Raw genomic sequence first — 20,517 nt, forward strand, 5'->3', positions numbered from 1 at the left:
AGACTTGAGCCCTGGTGTCCTGCAGAGAGCAGTGAGTCAGTGGTACAGCCCAAACCATGAGCAAAGTTTGCTTGTTAGAGACTGCCAAGGTGAAGGACACACCAGATTTTATTCTCCATAATTTGCAGAAGGGAGAGGAGTTGGTACAGGGCAGCCTGAGGAAGCAGTGATAGGGCAGGATTTATGGCACATACAGGAACTGATTTAGTTTTGAACAAGGTTCAAATACAGGTGAATTGTAGGAAGGAGAGGTTTCAAAACTGATAATACAAAAGGTATTTTTAAAGCACATTTTGTGAATGGCTCTGGTACTGCATGGGAAGAGGTGCATACATGTTGCTCTTGAGACTAGGTGTTTAAATTTAAAAATGGTATTGCCTTGCTCATTTTAATAATAAAAGTTGGTTTATCTGCTCCTGCTGTAAATACTGCCTGAGCAGCTCAGCTGAACTCGAGCAAGAGGTAGCTGCTTCTGCTTTAGCAGAATTGTTTTCTAATCAGTTAAATGAGTGCTCTGGTCAGAAGAGCTGTGTGTTGCCAGACATTGAATTTTGCCTGAGGACTGCCAGTTGAGGTGTTGAGGAAGTAGGAGGAAAGAAAACAGTTAAAACCTGGAGCTAGGAATGGGCTACTTAAACCATGTATTGAGAGAAAGATGCCTTCCTAATTGTAAATCAGTAACTCATGGAATCTTTTTTGCCCTTTTTATCATTCCTTGTCATACTAGAGCCAGAAGCTTATACAGCATGGTGCTGGGAGAAAATGGTAGCAATCCTGATCTCTCTTTGCAGGCACTGAGCTGTAGCAGTTTTATAAATGGAAGATAAATAATCCTCTCTGAAGTCATTAATATTATGGTATAAATGGATCTTTGCATTTTAGTTGCTGTTCCTGAAGGCAGCTGTTAGAGTGGTTGCATGTGAAAAGCATAGAGACCCATAGTGCTTTTTTTCTATTTGAATCCAGTTACTGAAGAACATTATTCTGGGGGTTAGCAAACCTTTCAGGGCACATTTGTGCCAAATACGAGAATATTGCAACCACTAGATACTGAGTGAGGGAGACTGGGAAGCCAAAAATGAATGATAAATTAAGGACATTATTTCAAGAAATAAGCTAAAAGGTAGCTTTCCATTTCTGTGAACAAGAATGTAGGTACTTAGTAATCTGTGCATTGAAATCAAGGTTTTTTCTTTTGGGGGATAATAGAGGAAAGGATCAAAACTTCCCCTCCTTGATAATGAAATTATATGTGTGAAGCAAGTTAACTACTACTTATTGCTCTGAGCTGTTAAATAAAAATGGCCAGTTTCTTCCTAAAGCATTAGGTTAATAGCAAGTCCTGTGACACTGAGCATGTGTCAGTATGCTTTCAGGCTGCTCAGTCTGGTTTTAATTCAGGTTTGTGAATGATAAATGTCACTTTGTTTCAAAATAAGAGCTGTATGTATCTTGCCCACCTTGGCCTCTGTTTCTACAACTATTGTTCTCACATCTGAAATCCCATTTCCTAATTCTAGTTTAAGTTTCTTGTGTTGCCCTGTCCCCTGGATGTACATGTTATTCAAAATCAAAGAACAGTGAGGTAAGGAAACAGGTGAAAGTGTTAGTACAGGGCGATGTCTGATGATTTTGTTGAAGCCTGAAATTCTGACAAAACATGAGAAAACCAGATAAACTATTGAAAATATTACCCCAGCCTTTAAGGACAATTTAAGAGTATGAGTTGGGAAAGAACATGCTAGGTTCTGCCAAATCATTAGGCTTGTTGGATTATGGTAATAAGCTGTCTACCAAAAGTGCTGTCTCCTAGAGAAAGTGCTAACTGGCAAAGGTGGAGATAATAGAAGTGGAACACCCTGCACCTCCCTAATGCAAACAGGCATAAACTACTGGGAATATTTGCTCCTGGCAGATTACCAGCAGGAGCTGGAAGTAGCACCAAACTGGTTTTCATGATAACTACATTCTCATCTTGCTTTTAGTGGACTGCTGGGAAGGTTGGGGATGCTTCCACTTTTTTCTGGTTTTGTGGTGGTTCATATAGCTCAAGGGGCTTAAAAATGTTTTGCTTGTTGCTCACAAAGTAGCAGCTCCATTCTGCTGCTTCTGAGTCCTTCAGCATCACTTCAGACTCCTGCTCAGTTCTAACTTCTGCCATGTTTCTGCCTGCACTCACTTGAGGGTTTTGGTCTGCAAAGTTCTCTCTGAACAGGAGAGGCAGGGTCTTCTCCTGCTGTAGCTGTGCTGCACTTCTGAACAGTAGTAATGAGGGATGAAGGAAGTGGCAGAAAGGAAAAATAATTGGGAGGAGTCTAGAGGTTCCTAATATTCTACCTTAGGTATTTCTTAAGGGTTTTGACAGTTCACGTGTGTAAAATCTGTTTCAAGTTGTTTCTAACTAGCTGATACTTTTATGTGATTTGTGATGATTTGTGTTATCTTTATTTTATAAGTGTGCTTTCCCTAGTTATAACCAGGGTGATGGAAAAGAGAGAGCCACTAGCTGTCAGTTCTGTCTTGGTATCATGTGTCCTGGAATACTAATGACATCATTGGTCACTCTTGGGTTGATCTTGATGCCACATGTGATTATTTTCACCTTTTAAAATTTTTCGTTATGGGCAAATAGGCATATCCTTTGAAAGCAGTTTTGATTCATCAGACAATAACATTTGTAGTGTACAAGTCAGAAGTACAATCTTTTATTCCTGATGGTCCTCTTTGTCATAAAAATTCCAGTTGAGTTTCTGTACTTTTGAATTTTTTTAAAGCAACATAGATTGTGCCTTGGTGAGGAGTCCCTGGAAGGTATGCTGAAGCACACATAATGTGCTTTCCCTATGACTTAATGGGTTTTATACTTCAGAAACTACAAACCTTTCCCGAGATATAATTTTTATAAGTTAGTGTGTTCATAACAAGATGATGTTTTCTTAATAGTAAATTATGCCTTTTCAAATACAAATATTGGTGCTAAAGGGTTCTCAACTGACCAAACTTCCTTTTGTGTATGGTGTACACTGTGTTCTTTTCATGATTATGGAAAGGAATAATGGGGTTTTACTTTTTTCTTATTTTTTATTTATAGCTAGTAATATCTTCTATTTTGAACATGACATTTAATATTAACTAAAATTTTATCATTTAAACCCTGTGTATCCCCTGTCTATCAGGATTCTCTTCCCTGAATACTATTTGCATTTGAAGAAGAGATATAGGCACAGTTTTCTCTGTATTGGAAGGAAAAAGTTTAGAAGTATTCTATACTATGCATGTTACATAATTTTAAAAACAAAAGAAGTGCCAGGACACTTCGTACACTTCTGTCCCCACCCCTAGATGAAACAAATCTCTATTAATCTCTATTTTCAGAATTCTGAGTTTGCTTGTCTCCTGTTTTTACATAAAGAGGAAGTATATTAGGAGGCTCTTGCTCATTTTTTTGCTGTTACCAACAGTGGTACATTCCCTATTTCATTTGCTTGGAGAGGGTCAGTATTCATCTCCATAAAGGACATTTTAGTTTTAGATCTGTTCAACTGCCAGGGAATGAAATACAGATGAGAGAGCAAATGTTTTAAATCAGGTAATTATGCTGAGGATAGTTTTGTGTGGGCTGTATTCAGAGGTATGATTCAGAATGACCTGCAGTTGTAAAGCATCTGATGATAATTCAGTGGATGTGTCTGAACACCAAGGGTTTCATTTGGGGGTGGAAGCAAACAATGCTGAACAGTTGCCTTGTTCATTCATGAAGTTCTCATTGTAATTTTCTTAAGGCAGGAAAACTTGCTGTTGATAGAGGCTGGGCAATCAATGTGGGTGAGTACAGATGGGAGTGCATTTAATGATACAAAATGCAAAACAGTACTGGATTTGTTTTCTCATCTACTTTTACCCTTATTGCACTATTATAATTAAATAATATTTTGGGGGAAAAAAAACCCAAAAAACAAATAACCATATATGATATATGTAAGGAAAGGTGTTTGGTTTGAAGCTGTATGAAAAAAAAAAAAAGGAAAAATATTTAAATATTTGGAGTAAATTATTTAAAAATCTTTGATTCCATTAAATTATAAAATAATTTCATAGGTGCTCTCATCAGCTGATTTATGTATTTTACAAGACAAAGGGTCTGGTTGTTGTGCTGCAGAGCAGAGCTGTGCCAGTTTGTGTCTATTTTTGACTGTGCAGCTTTTGAATAGAATGTAGTGAGTATAGAGCTGCTCTCCTCATAGCAAATAGCAATGTCAAACCAGTAAACTATTGAAACACTATTTTGTGTCATGTAAGATGTAGCTTGTTTTCATAAAGCTTGTCAATTCTGAGACTTTTCTGTTATTTCTTGCACACATCTTCTGCTAAGTGAATATTCAATATTAAAAATTAATGTCTGTTGAAAAACAAACCACAAACCCCTGTCATATTTACTGATACATAAAGTGAGCCTATTCAGTTTCTTGCTTGGATATTTGTAGTGGGTTTTGCAGTAAATTGTTGTGGTTTATTATACAAAAAATAGGTTTGGTGAGGGGCGAGATGTCCAAATTCTTTTTTCATGTAAGGAGTGAATCTGTTTGTGTGTTAAGGAGGAGTTTTTAAAGTGTCTCCTGGTCTGGGTGTTTGCAGAAGACAATGGCATGTGCAAATAATAACATCATAGTTCTCAGTGTGGTGTTTTTCTGACCCTGTAGACCTTTCCACATGTCCTTTCCACCTTGACCTGCAGTGTTAACAATGCAGCTCCAACCTGCATGGGGGAGCTGAACTCTCCAAGCCCTGTGCTCTGTCATGGGGGCACTGTGTGTGGCAATGTTCATCACTCAGTTCAGAGGGTGGCTGCTAGATGACAGGGACACTCCCCTTTAATTTGGGCACCTGCAGAGGTCCTTTGCCTAATGGTCTGGTAGACCACACATAAGATTTGTGCAGAAACCCTGTGAGATAGTTTCTGTTGCCAGCCAGGGGTTTAATAGCTCTAGGCACAGTATTCTTAATGAAAAAAAAGTTCTTGACGTGTATGTGACCTCTGTCTCTTTGCAAAATCCACCCTTTTTCCTTAGTATCTGGCTTTTCACCTTTTCAACATCTTTATGTTTAGGAGGTGGTTTCCATCACTGTTCCAGTGACAAAGGTGGAGGATTTTGTGCATATGCTGATATCACACTGGCTATAAAGGTAAGAAGTGCCCTAAAGCCAGTTTTTTCTACAATTTTCCAAATGGAAAAAAAAAATTTACAAATTCATAAGGACTAATTTGCATCTCAATAGGAGAAAATAAAGCCATCTGTAGATGGGTAGGAATGGGGAAATGGTGTGGCACTTGATGCTGTACAACATAATGTGTATACAGTTTTGTTAAGTGGAAGGGAAGAGTTGCAGGGGTCAGAATGATGAATATAAATATGAACCACTAGAGTGCATTAATAATGTCTTCCTTAAAAAAAAAATCCTCAAAATCAAACCAGATTGTCTTTTAATACCCTCAGTGGCAATTATCCTAGCCTTGCAGTTAAACCTGAAAATTCCACATGTGTTTCAGTGGTTACAATCAGGACTGATACAGACAGAAATGCTCTCTCTGAATCAAGCTGCACTATACAGTGCTCAGAGTGGTTCAAATTCATGAATAAAAATGTGAATGTCTCCAAAATAATCACTGAATGTGAATGAATGCATTTGGTATTTAGCTGCTGAGAGGCTGAAGTAAGAGCTTTCTGCAATTAGGGCTTATTTTTTTCAAATGTACTATGGTATATTTGTACACTAGAGTATTTATAAAGTATCAGCAATCAAACAGAAAAGAGCTCTAATGATTGCAGCACACTGTATGACATAACATCATAATTTCTGTACATGGTAATTTGCAGAAAAGTAATCTACAGTGTTGTATTTTCCCTGTCATTAAAACACAGATCGAGAAATTGGAGTGGGTGACAGTTAGTACACAACCTTTGGGTTTTACCATGTCTGTATTGCAGATGGTAACTCAAAGAATTAGAAGACAGTTATTTTTTACAGACATGGAATAAAAAATTAATTCTGATACTAGAAGGGACTTTAATGCATACATTCCCTACTGCAGCTTTTCCTAAATGGTGGGTTTGATGCTCGTACAGTGGGATGCTCTCACAGGGGAGTGTTTCTCCCTTCCTGCTGATAAACCTCACTCATGCTACTGCTTGTCTCTCCTCAATGATGCCAGGGGAGCAGCTTTTGCTTCACCCTGCCCCAGCCCACAGTTTCTGGGCTGTCCTTGTCCACTCCATCCTCTGACAGTACCAGTACCTCCAACAGCTTTACAGTCCCTCACTGGGCCTGTCCCTTGGCTGCTGCAGGATGCAGAGATGTGCCAGCTCACCTGAGAGAGCTGGTGTCACTACCGCAGGGTTTATTACCCTGGACTCCAGTACATTATTCAGTGCCAGGGGCTTATGCTCCATTTCTGGAGCCTGCTGGGCAAGTTAGTGTGGGATGCTTTAACCATGGGTTGTGTCTGGTACTTTGGGGGAGAATGAGGAGATGAGTAGAAATTCTTCTTCCCTCTTCACCAACTTTCTCTACTGGTAGGTGCAGATGACTCTGGAAAGCACATCTCATGCTTGTCATCTGATGGGATTGTGTAAGTTTTTTACTGGTTGATCACAAACATATTTTGTGTGAAATAGCTAGAGCTTTTATAATGAAGTTCATTGGTGAATGAAATAAACAGACACATGCTACACTGAGACCAGAACAGTAATATACTGTGCAAGGGTTAAGTCTTCAGATTATTAACCTCATCTAGCTTGAATGAGGCCTTGAGCAACCTTGAGAGCTGTCCCTGCCCATGGCATGTCCCCTCCCTCCATGGCAGGGAGGTTGGAGTAGATGATCTCTGAGGTCCCTTCTTACCTAGGCCACTCTATGATTAATTTGCCATCTAACTTGGTAATTTTCACCATCTTTTTCTTTGTTTATATATACAGTTCTTATTTGAAAGAGTACAAGGGGTGTCTAAAGCCACAATTATTGATCTGGATGCTCATCAGGTGAGTAGCTTACCCATATTCAGTGCTGCAGATACTTTTTTTGAAATACAAATGTATGGTAAATCCTCCTTTTTCTAGCTGTCAACTTTTTCTAAACCATCAAATCACAGAATACAAAGTTCATCAAAATGATGGAAACTGGGAACAGTTTGGTTGCTTAATTATTTTATAGTCCAAAGGGCTGTTAACACCAGTTAAATAAAATTAAACTGAGCTGTAGCCCCATCATGTGGTTAGATTTAAAATATGTTTGTTACACATTGGTTTGAGGCAGAAGTGTCCAGAGCAGATCAGTATCTCAGAAGAAACAAGACTCTTAAAGCAGAATTACAGTTAGTTCAGCATGTGTGATCATTGCAGCAGCCTTTGCAGGGGATGAATTTGTCCTTCAGTGTTTTAATGGAAGCCCTGGCTTCAGGCTAATGAAGTGAAGAATCCATTAGTTTTTACCTGGTGAAGTGATTTACTGTGGGCACTGAGAACAAATCTCATCCCTACTGGGATTTCCACAAGAAATCCTGAAAGAAGGGAAATGGATTTTTAGAAAAGCAGTTAATGCACAAAAATTATGTCCAGTCTGAAGCATTGAAGAGAATTCATTATGTGTAAATAAACCCTTTTTAAGTAGCTTCATGGCAATGAGGGAGCCTAATGGCTGCCAGTTTTCCACCTTCTATAATTTTTCTTATCTGCAAGTTAGACATCCAAAAATTACCATGAAATAAGGATACGGATTATGCAATGGAAAAATGTTTTGTTTTCATGATTCTCTTGAACCATCTCTGTTAGGGTGTGGGGTTTTTTGTGTGTGCTTTTTAGGGGTGTTTTTTGTTTTGGTTGCCAAAAACTTCTTGGAATGTATTTTGATTTTCAGGTATCATGCTGGTAATCTCACTCTGCACACTAAATCACTCTTTTGTTTCCTTTCTTTGGGGAATGAGAATGGTCTGAAGTAGTAGCTCAGTAGATCCTTTTTAAGTCAGCAGAGAGTCCTATCTTGTAAGAGTTCCAGTTCTTGGTGCATTGGGGAGTTTCACCTCAAAAAAGCTCACCCAGAGGCTCAGATTCCTGTATTTCTGACCAGGAACTGTTGATCTGTGGACCAAAAGTGCTGAAAAAGTAGTGATTGCTCTAGTTTAGCATAAAGAAATGCAGTTCTCATGATTCCCATTCCCTTTTTCACCCACACTGACTAGCTTTAGCCCAGTGATTCTTTTTTGGTTTTTGTATTTGTTTGTTTCTAGGAGAAGTTGGAGCAGAAACAGCTTAGCTGTCCAGGGATGTAAATTACACCTTCTGTAATTAAGTTACACATCTGTGGGAAAGCCTGTTTCTGTAGTTGAAATTAAATTCTGGGTAAATATGGTCAGGGTTCTTGAATTATTCACTGATTTCAACAGGATAATCTTAGTGATTGATATGAAAAGATAATTCTTATACTAGTAGAATAGAGACTAAATGAGAGTGAAAAGAATATTATTTAATTCAGAGATGGAGGAGAGTGAAAAGAATACTATTAAATTCAGAGATGGAGGAGAGTAAAATATTCAGTATCTGAGTTTTCTCTTGATCATCAGTTATTCCACTCAACATTGTGTTGAATATATAAATATATAATTTTTTTGTGAGAAATCTCTGGTGTTAAATTTTTGGGTCTTTAGTCTTTGTGAACTTTCCAGGGATTACTTAATTCACCAAGATTTGAATCATTAGAAGAGCTATAATCTGTTGTATATTTATTAATCCTTGTGTAAGAACATGAGTATCCCTGCAGCAGTTGGAAGTGACTTTTTTTACACAATTGGAAGATGAGATATTTGGTCCTCATGGTTGCTCTTTGTTATTAAACAATTAACTTCTAGTTTTCATATATTTTTCTTAGATGGGCAATGAGAAGTGTAATAATTACCTTCCCAGAGATACAAAGATGTTGATTTTGATAATACCTGCAGTCTTCAGACTGGTACTGTCAGAGCCCTCAAAGCTCTACACCTCAAAAATAACCTTCAGGACTGTAAATAAGAGAATGACACAGGAATTTTTAATATTAGGTCTTTTTAGTCTGAATTTCTTTAGATCTTGCAGATTGTTTAGTTCTATGTCAGGGTGCTAGGAATAGCTAACTGTAAATTTCTTTCAGGGAAATGGCCATGAGAGGGACTTTATGGATGACCAGCGGGTGTATATTATGGATGCATACAATAGATACATTTACCCAGGGGATGGATTTGCTAAACGTATGTATCATTGAAATCCATATTCCAAAACATAAAAGACCTACTATGTTGCTGAATAACTTCATCTACTACTAAATTTCCTTGCAACAATGTTAACTAGATTTTTTTTTTTTTTAATTTCACACTGAACGTACAATTTTCAATGATCACAGTAGTATGTTATAATAATGCTAATACTGTAGTGTTTTCCCTCACTTTTGGAATGAATCTGCAATGCAGGGTGTGGTATTAGGTGGCCTTTGTCAGCAGCCCATTCAGAAGCTCATGCCATGCTTAGAGCAGTGAGTTAACCCTTTGATTTGAAGATAACTGTTAGAATTTTGTCTTTGCCTTATACTAAATTTATAAAATAATTCACTAAGACGATACTGTGTAGAAAAACATGCTATTTTGAAAGCTATACTTTATAACATACCTAGGTGTTATCTTTCCAATAAAGCTTGTTTGGTAAGCCTCTAGAAAACAAGATGTGTAACAAGTCATACAAATGTCTGGTGGCTGGGTTTGTTGTTGTTGTTTGTTTTTCCCTGCTGTGCTGTGCCTATTGTCTGGTGACCTGTCACAATTAATTAATGGGCTTTTGAAAATGGTTGAATTGGAATGCAAAAGCCCAAATCTTATTTGATCTTTGATTCTGTTACACTGTCATTTATTACGGGATTAATTTATCAACTGAATGATGGGGGAGATGTTCTTCTGCTGTTGAATTCCTTCACTGGTGCTGTCATTCTGAAAAGCCTACTTATTTTGGATTCTTGGCAAGAATTAGGTTCATTGTACTTCTGTTTATGTAGGAAAGATTTTGAAAGTCATAGTATATGTATTTCATAGTATTAAGCTAGAAAATGGAGCATTTAAAGCAGAAGACTTGTAAGAAAATGAAGGAGTTTAATTTTTTTCCTAAGATAAATATCCCTTTATTTATATATGAAATAATAACTTTTTGAACAGATGAATTAAGACCAAAGCAGAGTAAGGCCTTGTTAGCAAATATGAAATAGTGACCTCTCCCCTCTCCTGGGAAGCTGGGAGTACTGCCCTTGCCTTGCTACAGGTGAAGCAGGAGGTGCAGAAAGCCATGGCCCCAAAGGCATGTGAAGATGTAATTTTCATAAGGGTGTCTAAGCAGGACTTCAGTGGCTAAATTCTTTCAACTTAATAGTGCTAGGGGACCAGACAAAGAGGAGGTCAGAGGGGACATCTTTTTGAAGGGAGGTAGAAGCTTGAACCTGATAGTTTGAATCTTTAGAGTAAATTCTAACTGATCACTGTTTCCCTGGATATCTTACTCATTTTGTCCATGCTTCATTACAGGAGTCTCTTCTGTACATTTTTTTGCCCTTCAGAAAAAAAAAAAAAGAAAGACTTTGCTAACTTTACCTAGTACTTAGCTACCAGCATACTGAGTTCCTGAGGGGAAGCAGTTTGGAATTACACAGAAGCTTAGGAAGGGAAAGTACAAGATGGATGGGGAAAAGAACTAGTTCCTGAAGGGTAAGCATGAGAAGCTGACAGCTGACCCTCAAAGTTTAGGCCTTATAAAAAGTTTTGCTGTTGGTCTGAGTGTCATCTTACCTGTTTTCAAAACTGGAGAGGTATGTTCACTCATTAGCAAGAGATGGACAAAAGGCCATCATCAGATGTGTCCCTGCATCCATTACTACCAGCTGTAGCTCTGTGGTTTTTTTAGAGTTGAAGACAAAAGACCTGCAGAGGCATGGAATGTTATTCATGATCATCTTGACTTTTTTATGGCTTCATCAGAACAATACTTATTTGTTCCCCATGCCATTGTGTTTACCTCCCTCCCTAAAGCTCTCTCCAGCTAGCAGATTCTTTACCCTGAAGGGGCTCTGAGTGGTGTTCAGAAGACCACAGCTGTGCAGACCTACATGAACATTTACATAACAATAAAAGAATTCCAGAAAAATATAATAAGCAGATATCTTTGCAAATATTCATGCAATAAAATGGGGGAAAGAAAAAGAACACTAATGTTGAGCAAGGATGAAGGCAGAAAAAAAGTGTCCATCTAAGTATTGGCCTGTGTTGAATGCACTCATGCACACGTGGTGGGTGCTGAATCCACACTTGAGATTTAAGCCTCCAAGTCATTGAAGACCTATGGTAAGGTAAAAGTCATACCTAGCAACAATCTTTGACACTGATTTTAATAATTCAGATTTAAAGTTAGACATACCTGTGTGAAAGCACCCAAAGCTAAGCTGCATAACCTTGGCTTTCTTCCCTCTGTCTTCTCAATCTTCCTTTTCTACTTCTAATGCTTTATTACAAGCATTAGAAATAATTTGATTTAAATTAAGAATAGATATTTGTTCTTCTGGTTGGATTACAGGGTAAGAACATTAAATTGAAAATGCTTGGGGCAAAGCTGAATCTTGTTATACATTCATAAAGCAGTTCACATAAATTCATGATCCCTTGCTGTTAAGTTTGGAGCTTAGTGATAAAAATAAAACATCTTAATAGTCTGTCTCAGTGATATTTATCTTGTTTTTTGTTTTTTTTTCCCCAAAGTGTTTCTCTGCGATAGAAATTCAGTGTATTCTTTTCCTTATGCTTTATTAAGTTACTTTAAAGTTAATAATTTTCTTTGATTTCTTCAGTTGATAAATGAATCTGTATGTAGATCAGCTGCTTTTCAGTAACATTTTCTGCTCATTTTATTCCCCCACTTCCCAGCCCTGCATCCAGTTTTCTCTCTTTGATGGAATTTTTTCCAAGGTCATTTTGCTTATGTTTGCTGAGAAATCAAGTAGTTGAATAATTTTCTTTAATTCAAGGATCTGTGAAAATGTAGCACATTTACAACATTTTCAGTAACGTTATCTCTTTCTCTTGCTTACCTAGGTCCTGCATTTTCTTTAAAGCAATGCTTGCTTTATTCAGTACCATTGAAACATTTTCTCTTTTTAGGTGCCATAAAACGCAAGGTGGAATTAGAGTGGGGTACAGAGGACACAGAATATCTTCAGAAGGTTCATACTCAGGTGGAAGGAGCATTAAATGAGTTAAAACCTGACATCATTGTTTATAATGCTGGGACAGATATTCTGGATGGTGATCCATTGGGAGGACTTGCTATTTCTCCTCAGGTTTGTATGATACCAAAATACCTACAGACTTTCACTGCTGGCAGTTTGTTAGGTGAATAGAAGGTGAATGCTTTACACTGAAGCAGGGCACTTTCCTGCAGCTCCCTTTCTCTCTCACCATCTATTTTTTTTTAATTTTTTCTCTTCTTGACTCTATAAATATTTTTGGGTTTTGGGTGCCTGTTCCAGTATCATTCATCTTCTTGTGAAATGACACACTGATTTTGAGCGTCCAAACAGAGGTGACACAGAGGTGTGTATTTTCACACTTCACCTGACTCCTATTTTCCCTGTTTGGTTCATTCTTTCTTTGCTTCTTTTACCCTCACAACCTATTTGGTTATATATTTCTTTTGTCACCTGCTCCCATTATGTATCTTATACTTAATTTCCTCTGTAGCACTCCCAGCTGTTTAAAACTGATCTTCTCTTTCAGTTCTAGCAAGTTTGTGCAGTCTGGCTGTGTATTCTTAAAAAATGAATGGATTTTCCCTTTACATTCTCTTCTCTGCAAATATCATTACCCTTTTTCAGTTCAGGTTATCTTCTCTCCCTAGTTTAGTGCCAGATTTAAATTTTGATATATTCTGTATAGCTTCATGGAAATCTTCACCTCCCACTTTCTCAAAATAAGCAAAAATTTACAGATCTGGTTTTTCCTCTGGTAACGGTTCCTTCTCTAATAGTTCCTTAGTTCTGTCTCTCCTGTTTTCACATTTGGTTCTCTCTGAGTGTCCACCAGTCCAATTAGAAAAAATCCTCTCTTGATTTGTAAGCTCTTGGTTTCCCTTCTAGATGACCCATCACTCAGTCTGTTCAGGTTTAATTCTGTTTAGTGGTATTTTAGATCACAGATGCCTCCTCTTGCACAGTGCTGTAGTTCCTTGCTGGGTTTTATTTGCTCTCTTATGTATTTCCTCATTCTTACTGTCTCTGAGTCCCCTTTTTGCTGCTGACTGTCTGAAAAGTCCCTGACAGACTCAAGGTGGCATGGCTCAGGAGCTCCTTTGAATCTCCAGATTTTGTTTCCTTGGCTGTGGAAAAGCCTCTGTGGAGACAGGAAGAGCTGAGGGGCTTGGACTAGTTTGGATTTGACTTTGGAGAGGATATGCCTTGAAGTGTGAGATCTCATTTAGGGGAAAGCAACCACCACCAAGAGAAATAGAAGCTAGTGGCAGATGCAGAATACTTTAAGATGTCTCCTTTCAAAATGTTTTCTGCCATTTGAGAAGCAGTGTTAACTGGCAAGAAAAATTAGTTGCTATACCCTGTTGGGTGCTGTATAGGCAAAGAGACACAAAGTGGGGGAAAGAGAGGTGAAATGATTCTTCTGCTCACAGGTAGAGATGAAAAGCAGAGATTGCCATTTCTCTGTGCAACCAGTGCTCAGGTGCCCGATGGAGAACAGGTTTCTGGAGCTCCTGCATTTCTTTAGTGCAGCATTTCTTGTCTCTCTGATCTGAATGGCATGTTTAACAAAGCATGAAATCCCAGGCTACTGGGCAGGCTGAAACTGAAGGCACTGAGCCTGGATAATTAACCTCTTCAAGGTTCATTAATCCAGTCTTCAATCCTTCATTCATGTTTTAAAATCTTTAAAATTCTACTCAAAGTTAGGCCTTCTCTGAGTGCCCTAAGTGAAAGTTTCTTAGTGCTTGAGGCTACAGCCAGAATACTCAGGATGTAGCAGAGAAGTCCCTCTCACCTGTGTGTGTAGGTGGGGACTGCTGCATCAGGCTGTTATTTTCATCTGAGGAGTTTTCTTCCTTGGTAACACACAAATGCTGGCACAAGCCCGTGGTTTTTCCCCTCAGTTCTTCCAGGCTGAACCACTAGAGGTGCTGGAGCAGGGATGAGGCAGCTGGGCTGCCATGAGCATGGGGTCTCCTTCCAGTTCTTGGGTGGTAGAATGTTTGCTGCATCCAACTGGGAACTGTGGTTCCCAAGGGATGTACAGCTCATTCTGTGATCCTGTTATTTCCACTAAGGGTCTGTTCCCAATATAATTCTTCAGTTTCCCTTGCCTTATTTTTCAGTTATTGTTCCTTATTCCCATTGTTCTTTTACAGAGCTGTGTCAAACTATACATTAGCTATTTACTGTTGCATGAATTTACGAAATATTTATTCAGCTACATTTAGATTTTATTCTTTCCCTTTACTATTTATTGCTGGTCTAATTTTTCTAATGGCATGGTATTCTTTTTGTATTTAGTCTTCCTCTAACCAATCTGAGTAGTGCATATTTGTTTTGTTGTGATGGTTTTGCTGGTGCTTCATAATTTTTTGTATTTGGTTGCATTTTAATCCCTTTCCCCTTCTCTGGCTCTTGCAGTTATTTAAATTGTGAGCTGTCTTTTGTAAGCTGTTAACTATTATGTTGTTAGTGTTGGGTTTTATTATTGGATTTTATTTTTTGAGGAGTTACAATGGATTATTTATGCCTCCTACATACCTCTGGAACTCTGCTTTTGCTTTTCCCACAACAGTAGATTTTAATTCTGTTCTCATTTATTTCTGTGTTATCTCCTTTCCCCCACATGTACTTACTTGAAAATAGAGACTTGAATTCTTCTGTTGTCCAACTTCTGTTGTCACTCAGTGAGAGTGTTCAGTGACAGTACAGTACCTCTTGGTCAGCACTATCATTTTTTTACTTCCATATCCTTGTTCTATTAGTAAGAAATCATTTAGAATTTATTTTCCTTTTTATAGATTTGCCATTACTTATTTTCTGCAACTTCCCCTTCAGCCATACATCTTTTTAATTTAAATGCAGACTTTTATGTTGTGTCCTCTAAAATCAAGTCAAGGATTTTTTGCTATTTTTCTTTTTCCTTTTTTAACGATAATGCAGGTAAACATGCTAGCAGGACTTTTAATTTATTTTTTTTTTATTCCTGTTTCAAAATGAAAAGCCTGATCCCTGATAAAGCATCCAACACTTTAAACACATTAACCATAGGCTAGAACTAAGCTATATTAATACCACTTTTGGGGTAACTGTTGTAAACCTGCAGGGGATTGTGAAGAGAGATGAAGTTGTGTTCAAGGCTGCCAGAAGCCGCAGAATCCCAATCCTGATGGTGACATCTGGGGGCTACCAGAAGAGGACAGCACGGATTATTGCTGACTCCATCCTCAATTTGCACAGCCTGGGGCTCATTGACAAGGAGCTGGCAACCTGTGGAGCTGGAAATCCCAAGGTAGAACAGATGATTAGAGACTCTGCTAAAGACTTATGCAACTTGTCACTGCAATGACAAGTTGCTAACTTGAGGAAAGAGCTTCCTGGTTTAGGAGCAGGAAGATCTCCATGTTATCAGGGTTAATATAGAATATTTTAAAAAAGACTCATCTGTAAAGTAACACAGTAGAGATTATATGTTGTCACAGAATAACTGTGTCTACTGAAACTATCTTGAGCAAAGGCAACAAATCCTTTTAAGCTAATTGAGACATATACTCAAGGGTACTGCCTTTCAGTTTATATTACTGTAAAAAGCTATAATTGCTTCTCTTATTGTCATGGGTGGTGTATTATGTGTAATGAACTATGCAGTTGGTATCCAAAGACCGTCCCAGACCTATTTCAGATGATGCAGTTTGGACAGTGGTAGGAGAAGTGTGCACTAAATCTATTGTAGGCTTTTCTTTTTTTAGATTTTATTTATTGCTTTTTTATTGAAATTTTATTAATAACAAATTATGCACAGGCTTCACCTGTCAGCTTAATACTAAAGTTATGTGCAATACTATTAAAAACAGTTCAGTTGGTAGGCTTTTAAGCCATAGTCTGTTAGAATGAAGGTTCATTAATTTGAATATTATTCCTGTTGTTGATGGTGACTAAAATCCTACTTATAAACACCTTGAGAAATAGAACATGAAATGCCTTTGACTTCACATGCAAACGAACCATCAGAGATGAGGATTAACAGTCTGGTTTTCCTCTCAAAATGAGGTCTGCACATAAAAGGCTGTAGTTAATATGCCTCATAAATCAGAGTACAGAAACTACAATAACATTAAAACTAATTTTAGACTTCTGAGAATTCTTGCAGAAAATATTATATAAAAACAAAGGTTATCTTTTATTATTGCCAGGTTATCATGTATAAAGCAGTAAAGAGTAGATTTTGATTTTTAAATTTTTTAAAAATTTTATTTCCAATGAGTGCTGTGTGTTTCACTTGCTTGAAGAGTAATGGTACAGTCAGAGTCTGTAACCTAATTGTTCATACAGTTAAAAACAGAGTAAAATGTCTACATTAAGTTAATGTGTAAAACTTATATGGGAGCTTCCAGGAAAATTTGGGAATGAAAATGTGTATTCAAAAGCAAATTTGGTGCACTAACTGTGAAGTTTGGTTTTGTTTAAGTTGGTGTCTTTTGCAATAGGTACTGCTTGTAGCAAGGGGTCACAGATGTATTACACTGTATGTTTTGCATGAGCTTTTTTAACTTTGATGTTTTCACTGATTGATAGTACAAGTTTCATGCCATGGTTAAGTCTGAGCCTTTCTGTGAAGGAACACTGGTGTGTTCCATGTAGTAGAACTGGTGTGTAAGCTATTTAAGGAATGTTTAATTCCAATCAGAATACTTACCTCACTTAGTGTTAATATTTAGATTGATGGGATTTGCTAATTGTAAGAACTTGCACATTTGCTATAAATATCTGCTTTCAACCAGATTTGACACATTGCACTAATTTTGAGTTGCAACACTGTTACTAAAAAGCACTTTTAAATTTCTTACTAGAAGGACCATCAGAGTACAACTAATGTTGAGATTTATTTTTTCTATGCTGTCTGATGTTACTGAGATGTTATTCTTTCATGTAATTTTTATAAAACTATAAATGATATTTCTATAAACTCAACCCCTGTCATAGTACCATATGGTCTTTTCCAAAACATTTTCTGTTTGTGTTAACATGTTTGTTATTTTCCCTCAGTGGAGATTAAAATTATGTTGAACAATGCTGACTGGCTTTTCACTTCATGTATCTCGACAATCCATGTTTTTGAACAGAAGGATTTACTGAAAGGACAAGATGTGTTTTTCATACTTAAAATTTAACTGAAACTTCAGTGAGTCATATGGTTTGTCAACAGTGGGTGAATTCTCTGAGACTGAATGTGTGTTCTTGAACTGATCCTGGAACTTTTGTAGCCAAAAGTTTTCAAAGATGTCATCTTAAGGGGGTGAAAGTCACTTTTTAATTTCAAGTTGCATTCTGCTATTTATATTGTATCTCCCATTTAAAGTACTTTAGCATTACAGGTATCAAACTATAAGATAATTCTAGCTGAGAAGTTAGAATTGGCAGAACAACTCCTGCTTCATACTAATCTTTTAAAATTTAGTATAGGATTTGCCTTGGTTCTTAGAACCAGTAAATTTGTTCTGTTTTTTCAAGAGGTGAAAGTAAAACTAGTGTTATCATTCAGAAAGGTTTGATGAAGATTTCATCATGGAAACTTTGCCTTGAGTTGAAACTTTGCTTAATTTTCAGCTGTGACTAGAAACTTTGCAGCATGCAAAGACCTGTGTAAGTTTGCTAGGAGGATGCCAAGTAGTCACAAATTTTATGGGGAAAAAATGTGGGGCTTTTGGCTATTTTTAATTGCAGTTGCAGCTATAAAGCCCTCCCATAATAGGAAGAAATGTGTCAGGACTGGTGCCCTAACTTACAACCAAAAAAATGTCTTAAAGATTAAGACCAAGCAGGTCTTTTGTTATGAAAGACATTAGTTTTCCTTCATATTGTTCAAGTAAAACAACAGTGAGGCATGTTCAGTAGCTTATTGTTAGTGTACATGTGTGTCTTGTTAGTCATCCATATGTGAAATACATTTTAAAGCTGAAAACACTAACTCGTCAGTTTTTCTGTTTGATTTGACAGTTGGACATCTCCAGCCCCTCTTGCCTCTGGCAGTTGATAGACAGTACAGAACTCAGCACTGAAAACACTGGGTGCTGTGGTCATGGTCTTACACTAAATTTTAGCTGTACATGGTAACATCAGTCTCTTTCAAACTCAAGGTATGGTGGATTTTTGATGGGTTTTTTGATTTTTTTTTTTTTTTAAACACCCTACGTTCTCTCATGAATACCAGGAAGAATTTGAGAAATGCTGTAGACAGCTTATTGTGGGGGACCAGGTAGTGCTTGTCTGGTGAATAATAAATGTTTGTGCTCTCACTTTCTCTACTCCATGCTGCTCCTCACACCTTTAGGAACTTAATGACCCTTAAAGCATTCCCTGGTACCTTCTGGTCCTGCTGCCAGAGTGCAGCTGTTCAGCAGTGTTTCTGCCTCCTCTTGCACATAGAACAGGGCACACAATTCTCTTCAGTGCTGGCCACGCATGGTTTTTGTGGTCTGTGAAGTGACACTCAGGTATTTCTTGTACTTTACAGATTGCACTATTGTATCCTGCACTCAACAGAGCCACTTTTGGGAGAACGCTGACAAATCCAGAAGTTATGAAGTCAGGAATCTTGGATCTAGACTTTGCTCACACTGTGCTGCCAGGAGCTGAAGGAACTTGTGGAGTTCAGAAAGCTGCAGGCTTGAGGATCTTGGTGCTGAGTGCTATGCCAGTTTTTGAACTGAATAACTGAAAACATTCTTCTTTCAAGAAAACTGCAATCCCTTGGTGAAGAAGCTCACTTGCTATCTTTGTCTGATGGAAGATGATCTTGCTTATATCCTCTGGCTGATTCAGAAATACAGAGCCATATCTAAAGCATTAAAAAAGGGTCTAAATGCCAAGTGATGTTGTGTCCTGAACTTGCCTTGAATTTGGCATGTGTTGTGTGTTCCCCAGCCATTCTAGAGGCAAGCTTGCAGTATGTGCCAGCCCTTAGCTTACACTTTAAATAAGTGTGATTTTCAGGTTTTTAGTGTTTCCTTGATCCTGGCACTTTAAGTAGTTTTTGATTAAGGTTCGTTTAATTTTGCCTTCCTTATATTAGCCTTTCTGCAGGCCATTTTGCTACATCCAGACACTTTTTACTAGAGGTCAATAGAATTAATGCTTTCTAAAAAAAGATGGTGTTTTAACAAATTGCAGGAAGAATTAATTTATCTTGCTGGGTCTGATTTTTCTCCTGGGCCTGCCATGGCAGTGAGAGCAGGAGGTGAGGTTTGTGCTGTTCAGGGCCTGACTCAATGCCAGGACAGTACCAACCTGTAGATGATCCTGAGGACAAAGCAAATAACTCCTACTCTGCTTTCCTACAGTATTTTGAGAGTGCAAGAATGCTGCACACAGCACTGACTTCCTGCAACTATATTCAGAATATTGGGGTAAGGCAAAAATGTCCATTTTGTTTGAAAAGGTTGAATAGGTATAGGAAGGTATTGTGGTGGGGCTGTGGTTCTGACTTACCAGCCTGATGGATTCTGATCTCCCTCATTACAGCTCACCTGGTGTTATCTCTGGTTGGAGATGAATTAAGTACAAAAATTGTGAAGAGACTGTCAGTAAAATTACCAGTCTTGCAGTATTGTATTTTGCCAGTGCAGTGGTCTGTGGAGCTGTGCCACACTTCTAGAAATCATTTCTTCTTTCAAAGTTGAGAAGCAGTTGAACTATATTTCTTTTCAGATATAGGGCTAGGAGTACATTTCACTGGTGAGATCCAAAGTCTTCTTTTATTTTGCAGCTTAGAGCAGACATGCTTTGAGCTTTACTGGAACTGATTATCTTTATTCTAGAAATGCATGTTTTCAAGGCCAAGCTGAAGTAATGCATCCTGTCTTTAGAGACTCTTATATTTAGTAGATTTAATATAAGTAAATAAATTTTTAAAACTAATTTAAAAATAATAACTACTTAAATAAAAAAGCTAAATTAAATTAAATTTAGTAAATCAAGTCCTTAATAGAGTTACAGTAGATTCTCATACTTTGTAAGACCAAGGAGATGTTTCCTTTTTTTCTCTTATGACACCAAAGAAAGATTGTAATTAATCTTGCTAGCCAAAAGCTTGTCATATGTTCAGGGTTTGTTTTGATTTTTTTTTTTTTTGCCTTAGTATTTGCTACAGGTACCGAAGAGAGCAAAATAAACTTAAGGTCTATATACGTCTGTAGCAGAGATGACATGAGGAAA

General features: G+C 37.6%; 1 protein-coding gene and 1 long non-coding RNA gene across 6 annotated transcripts in view; both read left to right on the forward strand.

Moving 5' to 3' along the window:
- Window positions 1-17,376, forward strand: part of HDAC11 (histone deacetylase 11) — a 50,493-nt gene extending 33,117 nt beyond the window's left edge. For all 5 annotated transcript variants that reach the window (XM_071755487.1, XM_071755485.1, XM_071755484.1 and 2 more), the window contains 6 exons: window positions 3,783-3,825; window positions 5,108-5,184; window positions 6,975-7,037; window positions 9,178-9,274; window positions 12,212-12,390; window positions 15,410-17,376. In XM_071755487.1, the coding sequence (XP_071611588.1) occupies window positions 3,783-3,825; window positions 5,108-5,184; window positions 6,975-7,037; window positions 9,178-9,274; window positions 12,212-12,390; window positions 15,410-15,652 (702 nt within the window). In that variant the 3' untranslated portion in view covers window positions 15,653-17,376. The remainder of the gene's footprint in view (window positions 1-3,782; window positions 3,826-5,107; window positions 5,185-6,974; window positions 7,038-9,177; window positions 9,275-12,211; window positions 12,391-15,409) is intronic.
- Window positions 17,377-17,871: 495 nt separating this feature from the next.
- On the forward strand, window positions 17,872-19,176 carry LOC139801772 (uncharacterized). Its single transcript, XR_011728307.1, has 2 exons — window positions 17,872-18,440; window positions 18,818-19,176. It is a non-coding gene; the product is annotated as an uncharacterized lncRNA (long non-coding RNA).
- The last annotated feature ends 1,341 nt before the right edge of the window (window positions 19,177-20,517 follow it).

The sequence above is a fragment of the Heliangelus exortis genome, chromosome 12, assembly GCF_036169615.1.
Source record: "Heliangelus exortis chromosome 12, bHelExo1.hap1, whole genome shotgun sequence".
In the NCBI taxonomy this organism is placed as follows: domain Eukaryota; kingdom Metazoa; phylum Chordata; class Aves; order Apodiformes; family Trochilidae; genus Heliangelus; species Heliangelus exortis.